The 15979-nt window shown below is 39.6% G+C and overlaps 1 protein-coding gene across 3 annotated transcripts in view; it reads right to left on the minus strand.

Annotated features, from left to right (window-relative positions):
* Positions 1-213: 213 nt before the first annotated feature.
* The window catches only part of pparg (peroxisome proliferator-activated receptor gamma), a 35993-nt gene continuing 20227 nt past the window's right edge, over positions 214-15979 (minus strand). For all 3 annotated transcript variants that reach the window (XM_075461366.1, XM_075461365.1, XM_075461367.1), the window contains exons 4-9: positions 14114-14252; positions 6515-6714; positions 4376-4493; positions 3634-3821; positions 2942-3185; positions 214-1563 (exon numbers count right to left, since the gene is read on the minus strand). In XM_075461366.1, the coding sequence (XP_075317481.1) occupies positions 1316-1563; positions 2942-3185; positions 3634-3821; positions 4376-4493; positions 6515-6714; positions 14114-14252 (1137 nt within the window). In that variant the 3' untranslated portion in view covers positions 214-1315. The remainder of the gene's footprint in view (positions 1564-2941; positions 3186-3633; positions 3822-4375; positions 4494-6514; positions 6715-14113; positions 14253-15979) is intronic.

A 15979-nucleotide genomic window follows, 5' to 3' on the forward strand; every position in this document is an offset into this window, starting at 1 on the left:
GCAGTTCAGCAGAGTTCAGATGTTGCAATCGCTCCAGCAGGGTGTGTGTGAGTGTTTGGTAAGAGACACAGAAGATAGCTGATGTCATGACTGTAAAACTAGATTTCCAAGAGTCTGAGTGACTGGAATGCCTTAAAGGGAGACATTATTTTTAAATGGTTTTTAATGCTACATGTGCAAACACTCTTGAGTGACTTCAAACAAGAGACAGACTTCAAGTAAAAAGTTAGAAAATATTTTATTTACAGCTAATTTAGTCTTCTTTTTCCCCCTCAGTGGCATCAATCCAGTCTCTTTGTCTGCACAGCTCCCAGAGATAAAAAACAATTTCACAGTAAAAATTATAACTCAACAGATTTACAGAATTTGAAATAAAACTAAGGCTCAAAAGTAAGTTCTATCTGACAATTTCATGCAAACAAAAACAAAACAAGCATCCATATATCATACATTTTATATGCATAATATATAAAAAGGTTGGAAAACTAAGCATCAGATCCGACAGGCACAATATAGCCAAAATGGTCTAAGTGGCCAAAAAAAGTATTGTATTGTGCCTGTGTTTGCTCCACGCTTTCTCACAGTTTCTATAAGGTGTGTGGGACAAAAAATATTCTACAGGCACTAATCTGATTTCTGTTTTTGGATGTTGCTGATGATTAAGATAAGATGGCACCTTCACCTTGATGCCAAAACAGAAAACGACTGTTTGTACATGGTTTTGCTTGTGTGAGCACTGATGCACTTGTGCGCATTTGCAGAGGTATTGATGCATGCACACACTGCTGCTGCCTATGATGGTTGCAACTCAATCTGTTGATAAGCTGCACGTGAACAACTCATATTATACTGCATGAGATCATGTAAAATACATTTCCCTTTAAGGCACATAAGGCTTGCTGTGTTGACAGGGTCTGACAGTAAAGAAGTCCCCTGTCTTTCAGTTAGTCATTCACAATCTTCTTCAACGGCGCAATAGGTGGTAGTTTCATATTTAACTTGGCAGACAACTCATAACAAAATGTCCAGGCTCAGCAGTGGCTAAATGACTGTGCGCCACAAGTAATTCTCATCCAGGCTGTCTAGACAAGATTTAACACTCCGATTATGCATTTCTTTCCTTGATTTCTCTTTTCCTGTTCATCCCCAACTCCCTCTCAGTTTCAGTCAATCCGTCTGTCTGGCTATGTTGCCTCTTTTTCAACATACAAGCAGCACTACTGTACGGTAGGTGCTTAATCTCAATTAAGGACTTGAGTGTCTTTTTGTCTTGATTTTTTTTTTCTCCGTACTTGTCCTCTGCTCAAGCTGAATTTTAATACAAGTCCTTCATGATCTCCTGCAGCAGGGGGTGAAAGCAAATGTCCACCTCAGTCTTCTTCAGCAGCTGGATGAGGTGGACGTGATCGGTGACAATCTGACGAAGGTCTGTCATCTTCTGAAGCAGCTTGGCAAACAGCTGCAGGGAGTCGGGGTGGTTCAGCTTCAGCTGCAGCTCAAGCGAATGAAGCACCGTCTCCTGCAGCTGCTCGATGGGCTTCACGTTCAGCAGGCCAGGCCGGTCTGGACGGGGTTATAGAGACAGGAGGTTAAAATCAGTGATGCATCTTTCTCTGACATATCTGGGGTCCATTTAGAGGTGCAAAATGAGAGCAATCAATGCGATACCTAGGAAGGTAATTCATATTTTCAGAATTGACATGGGACTGAGAGGTGTAAATAATACAACACTGAATACCAATTTCTGCTGACAGAAAATCACCTAATTTTATCTTTCTAACTGGCTGAGCTATAACATTACATTTTACAAGAACCCACTTATCTACATTCAAGCCATAATCACAGTCATTTCAGTAAATAATTTACTTAAATGTTGAATTTTTATCCTCATAATGTTCAAAGTCAGGTTTTTATCAGGCAGCTAGATATAAATCACTAATAGTAGACTAACTTATCAGGATCTGTTCACACAGAAGGCATTCCATGATGACAAAAGATCTAATGCACCGGCATAACATAAACTGTTGACGTTAATAGAGTGAAGACAGAGCAAAAACTTATACACGTCCTCCCACCAGTACTTTTCCTTTTACTAAAGAGTGTAGAAACGTGCAGGAACAAGACTTGAGGGATTCTCATTCGGTCATGTGGTTGTTTGTGAAACCTCACCTTGCTTGCCTTTTCTTCCCTGTTGCAGTGAGCAAAAATGTTTGTCTCAAACACTCTACTTGCTGTTTTTGATTCTCGCTACATACAATGCAGATACCGTTTATTGTTCCCCTCTGAACCAGATTCGTTGACCTTTAGTTCTGCTCTACTTTTTTCCCAATGTCATTCCTAAGCCTTTTACAAAACTGATAAATGGTTCAAGGCTGTCCATAGATAGCACGTATTACACAGAGGGTTTATAACTCAGATGCTTATAGCAGTCACCTCATTTATCTGTATATTCTCACTGATGTACATTGTACCAAAAATCTTATTTTGCTGGATCTAAACCCAGAGTGATGATAAAGTAATGAGCTTAAAAATCTAATTGTTACAAACATTCGTCTTGAAGTTATCATGGATCTATGATCCTGTGCTTCCAGCTGGTAAATGATTTTTAAAATGTCTTAACAGATACTGGCACATGTGTCATATTGAATTGAGAAGATTGATGCCAGTCTTGAATTAACTCTTTCAGTATGAAGCTGTAAAGGGGACAGGAAGCGGTTAGTTGAGTTCCATACAGAAACCTAAGTCTTAAAATGACATGGCAGTAGTGGTTTTATTTGGCGGGGTTGTGATCACACTATTATTGTTATGTTCTAGGACACCTAAAAAGTCTACGAGTCCATCCCTGCTTCATGTCTTCACTCAAACTACGGCGGACCTAGATAAGGCAAAAAAAAAAAAAAAAACCCAACGTAAAAAAAACACTAATAAAAAGAATTCTCACCCCCACTTAGGATAATAACAGCAAGAAACAGTGCCATGTCGCTGTCATCCAGCTCCAGCGTGTTAAACTTGACAGAAAACTCAAACTTTGGCTCCAACATTTGACAGAAAGGTTTCCTGAGACTCTTGAGGAACTCTCGTGTCATAAAAATCTGGCCATAGGAGATCAGGGTGCCGTCTTTGTTCATTAGAGGTGACATCATGATGATCAAGACTTCGATCACTCCATACTTCAGTAACGTTACCTGAAAAATGGTACAGGGTTTACTAAAGTTTTTAATAAACTATTGTTGATCAGAAGTGATAGGATCACTAATAGTACAATGTCATTTATTTATATTTTATACATAAAAAAGTGAAAGTAACAACTTTTTTCATAATCATATTTTTTCTGAATAATGTCTCAGGCAATCCAATTTTTTTGGATTGATTTTTCATCATTCAAGTAGACTGATTTAAATTTTCTAATTTAATTTTTAATCTAAATATATTTAGTTTGTCATCACAGAGGTTTTAAAACATGCAGCTAATCACATCTGTGAAGATAGAACTTGTGATTTGTTTTGTATTTTCATCACCCGACATTATCAGAATTCCATCTTCAGACTGAGTCAAATCATTCAAACAGACAGGAGAAGCTGTTAATATGTACAAACTCAAAGAATGTGAGAATGAACTGCTGATGTATCTTACTTGATCATTGAGATCCAGGTCGATGAATCCTGGGATACTCTTGGCGAACTCCGTCACTTCTCTCACTGCTTCTGCCGTGCGTGACTGACAGCTGTGGAAGAAACGCAGCTCCACGGCGTCTACTGATACCTGTCCGCCGATGCTCGTCATTCCCAAAACTCCACAGTCTGAGTATGCTCCTGTGATTTCTAAAATTGTGAGAAGTGTAGTAATTAAAAAACTTGGGTCTCTGATGTATCCGCCTTGTTTTGTATCTATAAATACATATAGACAGTCCCCAAATTATTTAAAAACATAATCTCTATCACAGGTAACTAGACATGATAATGAAAGCAACAGCAAAGAAGAAACTGAGTAACTCTGTGAGCTCTTTTTTGAAAATATTTTTAACGCTACACAACCTGCAGTTCTACAAATATTTAACAGCACATAGGCTTGGGGATGATGCTACATATTGGCCAAAATGCCAACTGGTTGAATGTTAGCTCGAGCTTGGAGGGGCTGACAACAACAAACTTGATAATAAAGTGCATATAATAACGAACAGCAAAGAAAGCACATGTCAAAAGCAGAGAAAACAGCTTAAGTGGACAATCCTCCCATTTCTGTTCATTTCGGGATTAATTTACAAATTACAAATGTGAAACAATACTGCTTTTTAGTAAGTTATCCTTTGACAAGTAGAGAAATGATAAGAGACAACAAAATGTATCATTCAGTACAGTAGTTTGGCACTACTAACCTCCGTGTCCGGTTGTAAGAGTGAAGCTCTGCTGCTGGTGGTCCAGGAAGGGTACCTGCCCGCAGTTAATGAACTGCTCTCCCTCCATTAAAGTCTTCATATCGTGGATGACAAAAGGCTGCAGATGGAAAAGATTTTTGTGAGTGCAAAAGTGCACGGAGAAAATGATGAGAGCAGAGAAAAAGAGAAGAAAAACAACCTTAGCTTCTCAAAGGTCTGCTGAGGACATATGAACTACACATATAATCACTTATACTGTCTGTGCTCTTTGGTCATGGCTCATTCATCACGCTTGCCAGAGCTGACATCACCCATCACTTATGTACAAAGGGAGAAGAAAAAACATCTTTTCTGCACGCTGAGGCAGACTAAAACACCACTTCTATGTAAACTAAGCTTAACTGAGTTAGTTAACACTGACAAAGACACGCAATAGCCTTAAAGATGAATGCTAGCATTATACACCTAAGTCTTCCTTCTTGAAAATGAAGAATGGAAGGTCCAACAGGGAATTACAGCAGGGAACTCTGACGAAGATATGAAATAAACAATTATTTCCTGTGTGAGTAAATGAAGTGGAGCAAGGCCAGTGAAACTGTGTGGACTCCTTTGTGTGCATGCTGCCTGTGCAGGAAATATCTTTAAACACCTTTGTCTACATACATCGCTTGTATGTAGCTCAGAGAAAGCACATCTTTAATAACTTTAAAAGAAAAACTGGAACATCCTATCTCTTATGAATGAAAGGTTTGATTCATAAGCAATAAAACAATAGGCTACATGGTTACTCAAACTGAAGTATATTCTTGTTTGAAAATGTATCAGCTACAAAAATGCCACAAGACACTGTTTTGCTATTTGGCCATAAACGCATTGTCTGGCTTTTAGAAAAGAATTAGGGCCCTAAAATGGGTTATTTAAAAACAAATTAGTTGTTTAAGGGTATAATATCTGTTGTGCAAATATGCCACAATCATACACTGCACTGTCAAGGGCGACAAAACAACAACAACAACCCCCCCCATCCACAAACTTTCTTTCATTTGTAGAGTTGAAAACGGATTATACATTTACTCATATCAAGGCCCTGCATGTGAAAAAAATGTAAATACAAAAGCTCAAATCATTGACTCCCAGTTTGTTTTAGGAGGTTGGCTGTGGTTTAGTAAATAACCCAGGAGTGCTCAAACAAAGAGATGATTCAGTGTCATTTGGCTGCTATCGATGTGGTGAAAAGTCATAACAAGCCGTCGAAAGAGATGCAGAGCAACCTTGAGCTCATAACCAAGAGAGAAACTATAGACGATTAAAAAAAAAAAAATACATCCCAGAGGCTGATATTCAACATGTCTAAGCATTAAGAACAAAAACATAGAAATATATGATATAGCTCTCTATGACGACATTTCTGCAACTGCATTTCCTACATTCTGGATGTTTACATTTCAAAATGTCATTTTGAGTGGCAGAGAAGAGATCCCCTGCCTTCACGGCTCGACCAGTGTAATCTGAGATATTTTCCTACAGCCGAGACAGAAGGAAATCAGTTGATCCCCTTGTCATGTCAGCTGCAATAATAGTTTGAAAACAGTGAAAATAATAGCCTGAAAAGTGTGTTGATGTGAAGAAGACACTGATAAAAAAATGCTTACATACACACACTAAGAGTTAGAACCTTTTTCAATTTAAAGCTTTTACACACGTCTGCCTTTCATATATTGCTTGTATAAGTGAAAATGTAGAAATTTCTAGAGAGTCGTATAGCGAGTCAAGAGGATAGAAAGTTATTTCCCAGGGGGGGAGTCATAAAAATATAAGCACATTTTCATAATCCCTTGCATAGAAAAGCTGAACGGGAAGTTTGAACTGGTCCAGCAGCCCAGAATAAAGCACAATGAGAATGTACAGTCAATGTAGATTAAACCCAAAGATAGCTGACTCGGATATTTACGGCCTTAACTGCGAAGTGAACATCGAGTTCAAGGGTAGGTCAAGCGTAAAAGCTTAGTTTTCCTTCCAGTACCATTTTTATTTTAGGACACCTGACTGATTAGCTTTGCTTTAGCCTAAATTTGCTGCTCATTTAATATCTCCTAGAAAAAAGTATCAGTAAAGTGGAACTAGGGCTGTGTTTCTTACCACGTTGTCTCCTGACTTCCCAGAGAGGATGGCCCTGGCCTTGGCCTTGGTGAGGGGGAAGTATTTCTGATAGGCTTCATACAAATGCCGAGCCAGAGCCCTCAGATCTGCTGCCTCAGGGTGCATGTGCTCCATGTCAGATGAGAATTCGGCCAGCAGTTTCTCCTTCTCCGCCTGAGGCATTCGTCCAAAACGGATGGCTGGGAAAGGAAACAGAAACGCACATTGGAGCACCACGGAAAACGCATTTCTGACATATCCACATGTGCAGAACAAATACACAGAACATCAAGCCTGGTGTCAGCTTAGCCTCCAAACTTGTGTTAATATTTTCAACGTGAGCAAAACAGAATAAACAACTCTGAGGGTTGTGGTGGTTCACAATGAAATAGATACATTTTCAATACATTTTCCGTGAACGTTAATAACGTTAATAACTGTAATAACTGTTTGACATTTCACAAGTCACAAAAAGTCCTATGAAACTGGTAAAGTTCTAGAAATGAAAAAGTGCCTTCCCTTCCTGTACACATGTGCTCTGCAACCTGACTTAAAAAAGAAAATAGTGGTAAAAGCTGTTAAGATGTTAGTCTCTCTTTCGAGTCAGTGACTGTAAAACATTCTGAAACTGAATGCTTTTCCCTATGGGGTTTTAGCAAGGGTGAGACTTACTTAAATAAATGTTAGATTGCATCATGACATGACAAGAAGTCACTGGCCACATCTCAGTCCTCATGTGAGGTTATCCAGATGCAAAACGTTTACAGTGAGCTGTTTTTCAAAACATTGTCAGAAACAAGACGTGATAACCACTTCATTCAAGTTCAATCTAAAAACCTTATTTCATGAAGCATCTCTGAGGTGTTTGTGTTTAGTGACAAAACCTCTAACAGGCAGGTTTCTGCTCTACAAATATCTAAACTTCAAGTTTTCTCCTCTTGGGCTGTTTAGTTTCCTATGACTGTTGTTTAATTTCTTTATCACATCTTTAATATTTAGACTGATCAATGGAGCAGATGGAGCAGCTGAAGTCCACAAAATGACCTACTATCTAAAGCTAACAGTATTACCAAATACCTCTTGAATATGGGGCATTTCAGTTCAGGTGATGGATACGCTCCTTTTGTTTTCTAGTAAAAAATAAACCATCACAGGCTTGATGTCAGAACATTAATTCAAGCACAATTTTTAGATACGACTTCCCAGAATTGCTCTGAGAAATCCGATATTTCTGAGCGCCAAGGGGCTGCTCTCTGTTGTAGATAAGCAGAGACACGCAGCAAATATTTAGACAACTTTTTCAAATGAGTCTGATTGTTAATGCTTTTAAGTGAAGGGATAAATCCACTGTCAAAGGCACATGACAAATGGTCCTGATGTGTTTTTATGAGGTGTGTTTTATGGCGCATGACAACATTTTGTCATGCGCCATAAATGTTTTCACAGCTCATTGCAAAAGCTATGGTTATCTACTCTCCTTTTTCTAGCTGCTGCAGGTTTTTTTGTTACACTGAGCAAACCCAAACCCAACGAAGGAGGCTATAAAGATGCTCGTTCACAAAATATATGATATTTTCCTTTTGTATACGAATAGCCAGACTTACTAATTAAGGATCTGAGTGAGCTTGCCAGATTATGTATTCATAATTTGACACAATATTAGTACAATTTTAAATACATATACACTGGTTCATCTTCTCTACTTACCTTCAGTTACTGAAATGTGTTATATTTCATACCACTTAAAACTCTCCAAAGTTATTATATTTCTATGGATAACAAATATGTCACAAAACCCCCCAAATATTTTCAAATAAAGTTTAAATTGCACTTTAGATCCTATCATTCTAGATCAAATGATGACAATAAAGATAAATTTCATGCCAAGGTGTGACACACACAAATTCTTGTGTAGGTGGAAGTAATTATCCCCCTTTTCAATTGAAACCAGTACTCTTTTACTCCTGCGTGTATGTGATTGTGTAATGCAGACAAATGCACACCTTAAGCAAATTAATACCAACTAAAGTTGCCCTGCCACTTTGCTGGGCAACGGGCCTGCAGCAGTGACACAGCACATTGGAGAACTTAGTTGAGCCTAATGTGGTCTGAGATGTCAATCATTGATGATATAAAAACCCACACAGGGCACATTTTCAAAGCACCGGCTGTAACCTCCTGAAGTAACACCAGAAAGATATGAGGGAGCATGGAGACAGGGAGACAGACGGAGAGATAAGTGGTGGGAAAGGAAAAACAAACCAATAATAGTAAATGCAAACAGTAAATGTGTAAATGTGCAGTGATTTGGCTGCTGAATCTCAAACCATCAGTATTCAGATTGAAGTTTGACAACAACAAACGTGATATATGATAATGATGATTCTGGAACGATATTTGATTCATCACCTCTAATTGTGAAGTCAGTAGGCCTAGAACCAGAACCTTCAAAACATCTAGGAGGGAAAGTTAACTTGACTATACAGATTAATTGTTACCACAGGACCACGAGAAGCTGTTGTTAGAAACTGAATGAGAAAAAGACAGCAAGAAAATTTGATCATATTGCTGTCGAAGCCAAATGAGATTGGAGCAAAAAAGAAAAAAAAACTGCTGAGAAAAGTTTTGAAGCTTCATTTTTTGTTCTTATCTTATATCAGCTCTGCGACAGCTGATGACATATCAGTACATACAGAAACATTTTTCTTTTTTCTTTATGTCTCTAAAAGCCCAGTATAGGATGTGGATTGACTTTAATGACTGTAATTTAGATTTAATTTCTTATTCACTGATGAAGGGTGAAATCATAAGGTTCTCCAAAATCCAGCCAGTTGGATTTCAAAGACTGGTTGGGATTCACTTTTCACTTTGGAGATTTGGATTATTGATGCATGGTCAAATTCAAACAGAAGAGGTGGATGGCTCATTCTCACCTGAGCTAAACACAATGGTGTGCCTGCTCAATGCGAGGGCAGCGACAGAGCGTAATAAAGACAACAAAGTGTTTGAAATGTTGTGTAATTAACAACCTTGCCAGTTTTCTTTCCATTCTGTAAAATTCCTGCCTCAGCAGGCAAAACCAGGCATGACAACATCATGCAAGTGCCCTCCCATTTACACTAATCTCTGTGACTATTTCCTGCATCTTTCACATACTTTAACATCAGGGCATCAGGCAGATTCAATTAATCCGATGAGCACATTTTTTTCTCTGAACCAAAAAAGGTTTTATAAATTGTACATGACACTGTATTACAGTAGCTGATTCATGTGAATGATGCGTCACATTAGACCTGTGACATCAGGCACTTTTTCAGTGAAAATTAGGAAGCATTATCTTTGTTGTTTTACAGGTTGTGGAGTTGCTTACAATTTCTTAAAATCGCCTAAGGTCAAAGAGTGAAAGGGCTGTAAATTGTTCCACCCGAACAGGTGCAACAAAACTAACAGGAGAGTCAAGAAGATGACAATCAAGCCAAAGCTCCGTGCACTTGTACAGTCACGAGCTCCATACTCAAACACACCTGAGGAGGTGGAGTCAGTCAGGCTTCAGTAAGCAACAATGGCTGACAAAACAAAACCTTTCTCTGACTGAACAGTGGTGGGCGAGGGACAAGGTCTCATGATGAAATAGACCATTTTTTCACACGTACTTTTACAGTGGAGTTTGCATAATGTTGTTGTGTGAGGACTTTTACCTCTTATTTCAGTGAACGATTTCCCTCACTTGAAGTTCAGAAGTACATATGGAGAAAAAAGCTCAAACAAATAGTCTAAGTCACTGTGGAGGGGGGCGTGGTGCATCAGGTGCAGAGGAGAGGTGGGAAGGGCTCAGAGGACAGGGGGAGGGGAGATGATGGGCACATCTGCACATCATCAGCTAATCATTCTCCCCTTTATCAGTAGCGTGCTGGTCTGGGCGGGGGAAGAGGAGAGCCAGGAGATGACCTGGCAGAGAGAGAACAGGAGCAAGGAGAGCAAGGAGAGCGTGGAGAAGCTGAGAAGCTGAGAAGCTGAGAAGCTGAGACCGTCCACTGAGTTCATCCTTGTGAGCCTTTCGAGTTAAGAAATAAAAGGTTAACTCGAATCCAGTGGTCTGTGCATTTGTTGGGAACCCACGGTGGCACAAGCTTGCCACAGTCACCACAATGTAGCCAGGACGTCTGTGTGTGTGTATCTGCAAATGTTTTGTACTTTTAACAAAAAATGAGTCAGACAAAATTGAAAGACTCCAGACTATGACCATTCTTTTTCAAATTTAACATGTAAAGTGTTTAACTTAAAAGTGTTGGAACTGATGGTTTGTACAGATTTCTGCTTCTAGGACCAAAGAAAAATAATATTTTTTACCCTTAATGTTTTATGTCACTCTGTGGGTTTTTATTTAAAGTAAAACGGCTCTCTGGTTTCGCTCAATTCTGTGCTGATGATCCAAAAATGTTCACTTTAAGCACCATTGCTACAAGTGGAAAAAGTTAACCCTAAAGTGCATAATGATTGGCAACAGAACTGAAGGGCTCACAGCCAGTTGACGTGTGGGAGGTGTGAGCAGAAGTTCCCATTTTAGCAGCACTCAAACGCACATATTGATATCTATATATATATATAAAAACCCTTGTGTGGGTGCCCAATGGCTTCCTTCAGATTTTAAATGAGTTTTGATTTCCATTTTTAAAAACAAAGTTTAAGTTGAAATGAATCATTTCAGAACAATACATAAAAGAGAGTTTAAGACAATATACGTTAATGATGTTTTTACTGTATGTTAAAAAAAAATATCTTGACAAGACCATGACAAGTTCAGGCATCCTCACAAACGTACGCTTGGGTCAACTGAAAGGACTGACGCACAAACAAAAAGTACACAACAATCGGATGAATAAAAATGTGATCCATAATTTTCCTCATATTCTAATGGCAACAAGACTGGTATAACCTGAATTGGGTTGTTGATTCATATTTTTGTTATTGGTGGTGTTGGGGGGTAATTTTGCCACTAACCATGAATTCATCTGTGAATGAGGCTAAAAGCTAGCCTGGCGACGCCATCCTACGTACTTCCGCCCAAAGATTTTGGCTCCGCACATAGTCTGGCCAAATCCCCCTATAGGGGTGCGCGATCTGACGATATAAAATCGTGACTGGCGAGGAAGAGTGGAGAATCGCAGGCCTTTGCCAATCAGCGCAATGATTTTTTTTTTTTTTTTTTTTTAAATGCTGGTGTATGGTGTGTGTCCCCGTTAAAAGACACGGATACACATGTCCAGTTTGTGGTGGATTTATTTGGCTGTGGTTCTTCTGGCATTTACATACAATAAACCCAGGGTGTACAGGCTAATGTTAGGTGAAAACAGCAAAGGGAAAATTACAAGCTGTTCACTGCTGCATCGGGAAGAGAAACGAAACTTTACAGCGACATCGTCTCACACACAGGTGCGGTACATTCAGGAACATCGGAACGTACATGGTGCGTTCACGAACGTTGGACGTATGAAAACTCACCGTAAAACACAATATAAATTAATGTATTTAACTGAAAATAACCAAACAACATGGGCTTTCTAACAGGTGGAGTCAAGTCGTCATCAGTGGTTCGTTTTTCTATTTCCGGTTGCTTCACTCTCACTGTGTCAGATGTCATCAATTAGATCATTATTTTTCATCTTGAATTGGCTTACAGTTGAAGTACAATGTGTTGATTGCCAAATTCTTTCTTTTACTCCTTAGCTCTTCTGTGGTTCAGCATGTCGACTTAACTCTACTGTAATTGGTCTTTCTTTTTTTTTTTTTGGATGGAAGATCGTGATAAAAAAATCGAAATCGTGATTTTATGCAAAAAAATCGTGATACAACATTTTTTCCATATCGCCCACCCCTATCCCCCTACCTCGGTTCGCTCAGTGTTTTGCCAATCAGCAAACAGTTGCGAGTGGTGACGCAGAACTCACGCGCGGAGTCCATTGTAGTCCATATAATTGTAGTTCAACCGCAGCGGAAATAAACGTGGCGACGGAAGAACGCTAGAAGCTATCCATGAAGTTGTCTCAACTCTGGAGATCATTACACAATTAAAACGAGAGCAAGAGGAGAATGCCTCGTCAATTTTGTTAGTGGCAAGGATGTCGTAGCTCTCCTTCCAACTGGCTTTGGGAAAAGTTTGATTTATCAAATGGTACCGGTATAATGAAAGCGGATGTGGGAAGCGTGATTCGCGAGCTAGAGCCTCGCGAGAGTCTCGCGAGAGTAAGCATGAACCTCGGCGCATAACCAACGTCATTTCTAAACATTATGATTGGTTAAGGGAACTCCGTTAAGGCGGTAGCATGGTTGCCGCGTCTGTCACGGCGGTGTCGCACCGTGACGTCAAAATGACGTTTCAGGCCTGGCGCTTCCCTTGAAAAGACGGCGCAGCGCGTTGTCGTGCACCAGTCGATTTTTGTAACTTGGCGGCGCCGAGCACAACGAACCGGATGGACTGTTGTGAGACCAGGCTCAGTTAGGAGGTGCGTTTGTACAGGCAGCTGTACGAAACTGCAGTGAAACAGCACAGGGAGCACGTAAACTCCCAAAACTGATGCACAGAGATTGGCAGAACTTTGGGGAAAGAGGGAGAGTTCTGTAAGAATGTGTGGAAGAAGCTACGGGACAGATACGTGAAGGAAAAGAAGAGGGCAGAGACTCTGTTGATGCCGGGGGCTTCAACCTTCACCTCTTTTAACTGAATTAAAAAATTAAAATGATCCGAAAACTGCAGCAGTATCATTAATTACAGTAGTCCTGCTCTTGACAGCAGCATTGTTTTCTTCTCCACTTTCGTGGTTGTAGAGTAGAGGTAACCTTCACGTAGCAGCGCCACCTCTGTGACGGAGAAAATTGCAACTACTGGCGCGCAACGACTTGCGCCACTATATAGGGTCCTATGGCGGGCACGAACTCGTGACGTCATCAACACCGCTCGCGCGAGCAGACGCGGCAACCATGCTAGAGCCTTTACTCCAATGAATTTAAGTTGCTGGGTAAGGTCCCGCCCTCCATGGAAACGGATTCCTCTTGGGTTTTCCCAGACTGTTTGACAGAGTCAACAGTCGGCTTTCGCCCAGGCTAGCTAAAAGCTGGCTTCTACTCTAAACCAGTGATGGGAACTGAAAGGTGGCTTAAGGCTGCAATAAGGACTAAAGACCACAGAAGAAACAACTGGCAACATATAAGGCAGTGGTGTAGATTGCTACACACACTTCCACCACACCTCTAAGACTATATTTGCAGTAGTGTGGTCAGCAGTGTTTGCTGTTCTCAGAGGGCCTCAGAAGCAGAGGAGTTTTTCTGTGAAGAGACATTTCCTGGACCACAACTTCAAAGTAGAATCTGTCTTTTTTTACCCACATCTACTTATTGTCAGAGAGAATAAATGGAGGGTTTCAGTGTCGTTTGAAGAATAGGTGTGAAAATGAAAAACATCCATATGTATAGATAGTTTTTCTAGATAAACTTCAATTGTTTCAACGTCTTATGTGAGATTGTTTATAAAAGATAAAAAAAAATACATTAATTGTACATAGATTGTCATTCAGTGTGTGTATAGCAGCATCACCATCTTACCATTGTGTGACATGCCAACATTGAGGCACTTCTGGAAACGACAGTATTGGCATTTGTTGCGGGACTTCTTGTGAATGCGACAGTGAAGATCACAGTGATCATAGACCAGCTTTAACCTGATTGTGCGTCTGAAGAAACCCTACAAGAGGAAAAAAAAGATAGAGTTACTACAGAGATTCACTGCAAACCTTTCTATTTTTTTGTTTTTTTCATTGTGGCTTCACCCTCCAATTCAGATTTTTGGTTTGTTTGCTCGTTTTCGAGACATATATGACCCACCAGGAAGAATTTTTTCCTCTTGAGAAATTTGTGTTGACAGAGGACACTGTCTGGGTTACATCTAGACAATAGGCTACACACCTTAGGGTAGAGACGAGGTATTAAAGAAAAGAAATGGCGGTTACTTATGCTCATTTTTCTTCCCTAAAACCATAAGAATCTTGTAAGTGTTGTACTGTGAGGAAGTCAATCACACTCCCTACGAGTGCATTCAAAAGTAGATAGTGTTTCAGGGTAGATTTGTGCTTTCAAGTACTCAACCTTAGGACCAAAGAAGCCATAAGACCAGCACTTATCTCAGCTATTAAGTTTGCAACCATGGTCAAACTTCCAATACACACACCCAGTCAAGCATTTTTTTGATCACAGCATTGTTTGTCCATGCTGATTATAGAAACCAATGAACAGGCTGCAGGATTTACTACAGGAAGATTTTATGTAAGGATACAAACTCCCATCTGAACTTAATGAGAACGATCATGTTTGGAATCCACACAGTTAAGATCCACAGATGTTCCATTTTTATTTGGAGGTTATTTATAGTAGGAGGAAGTTAAAGGGGGTCAAGACTCCGCCTCAATAAAGAATGTTTTCTGTTTTGAAACAATTAAGGGATTGCCTGCTTGGCTGACCCCCCTCCTCTAGTGAGTCTCCCCTGAGACGTTAAGAGAACAATAACCACTGTACCTTACCTTCATTCAACCCCTGAAGGTACACTATGACTGAGGGGACAGAAAAACATAAACGCCTTGTAGCGCAACAATTCTGACAGTGATAAAAGGGGCTGTTTCGACTCAGAGGCCATTGTCAAGGCTGTCGTTGGTGGATGTGTGTAATGCAGTCCAATACAGACTGACTACAGTGCAGTGGTACGATAGGTATCATACAAACAAGTCAACTACAGAAGGTGTAATCTTAACCAAATGCTGAGCAGTTTAAAGAAATGCATTATTAATAATGCAACTTATTTTGGATACAAAATATAAAAAAGCAAAACCAAGAATTTATTTGTTATTCAGTGATTTGTGAGATCCCTGCCTTTTTTTTAGTGCTTTTTTATGAGGTGCAGAGATTACAGAGATCATAAAGATCAAATTCTAGAGTTCTGTGCTCCTTGACATACAAATTATCCCGATTAAGAAAGAATGATAAAACAACACTAAATATAAACATGCCATGGCCAAAATGTACACAAATACCAAAGAGAAAGAGAGTGAAAGAGAAGAAACAGGAGATTAGATTGGAGGGACAGTTGGGTTCATTTAACTCTTGTGATGACTAAAATATAAAGTGAATGCATTTCTGCCCTTAAATACAGCAAATATTGAATTAAATTACCAGATTAAATTTGAAATCATTTGAAAATCTATTATGATAAAAATCCAACCTCTACACTACCTGTGGACATAAATGATGTCGCATGTAAGTTGGGTCTGTGTACTGTTTGAGTCCCAGTCAAACACAGGAGATCTGATACAGTAAAGTGAAAAGTTACCTCGTGCAAATTCATCCATTTAAAATAAAAAAGCCTATTATAGACCTTAGAAATCAGCTACTTTGGTAACCAACTGAAGGATATTCTCTGTA

The sequence above is a fragment of the Odontesthes bonariensis genome, chromosome 3 (assembly GCF_027942865.1).
Source record: "Odontesthes bonariensis isolate fOdoBon6 chromosome 3, fOdoBon6.hap1, whole genome shotgun sequence".
NCBI classification, from domain to species: Eukaryota; Metazoa; Chordata; class Actinopteri; order Atheriniformes; family Atherinopsidae; genus Odontesthes; species Odontesthes bonariensis.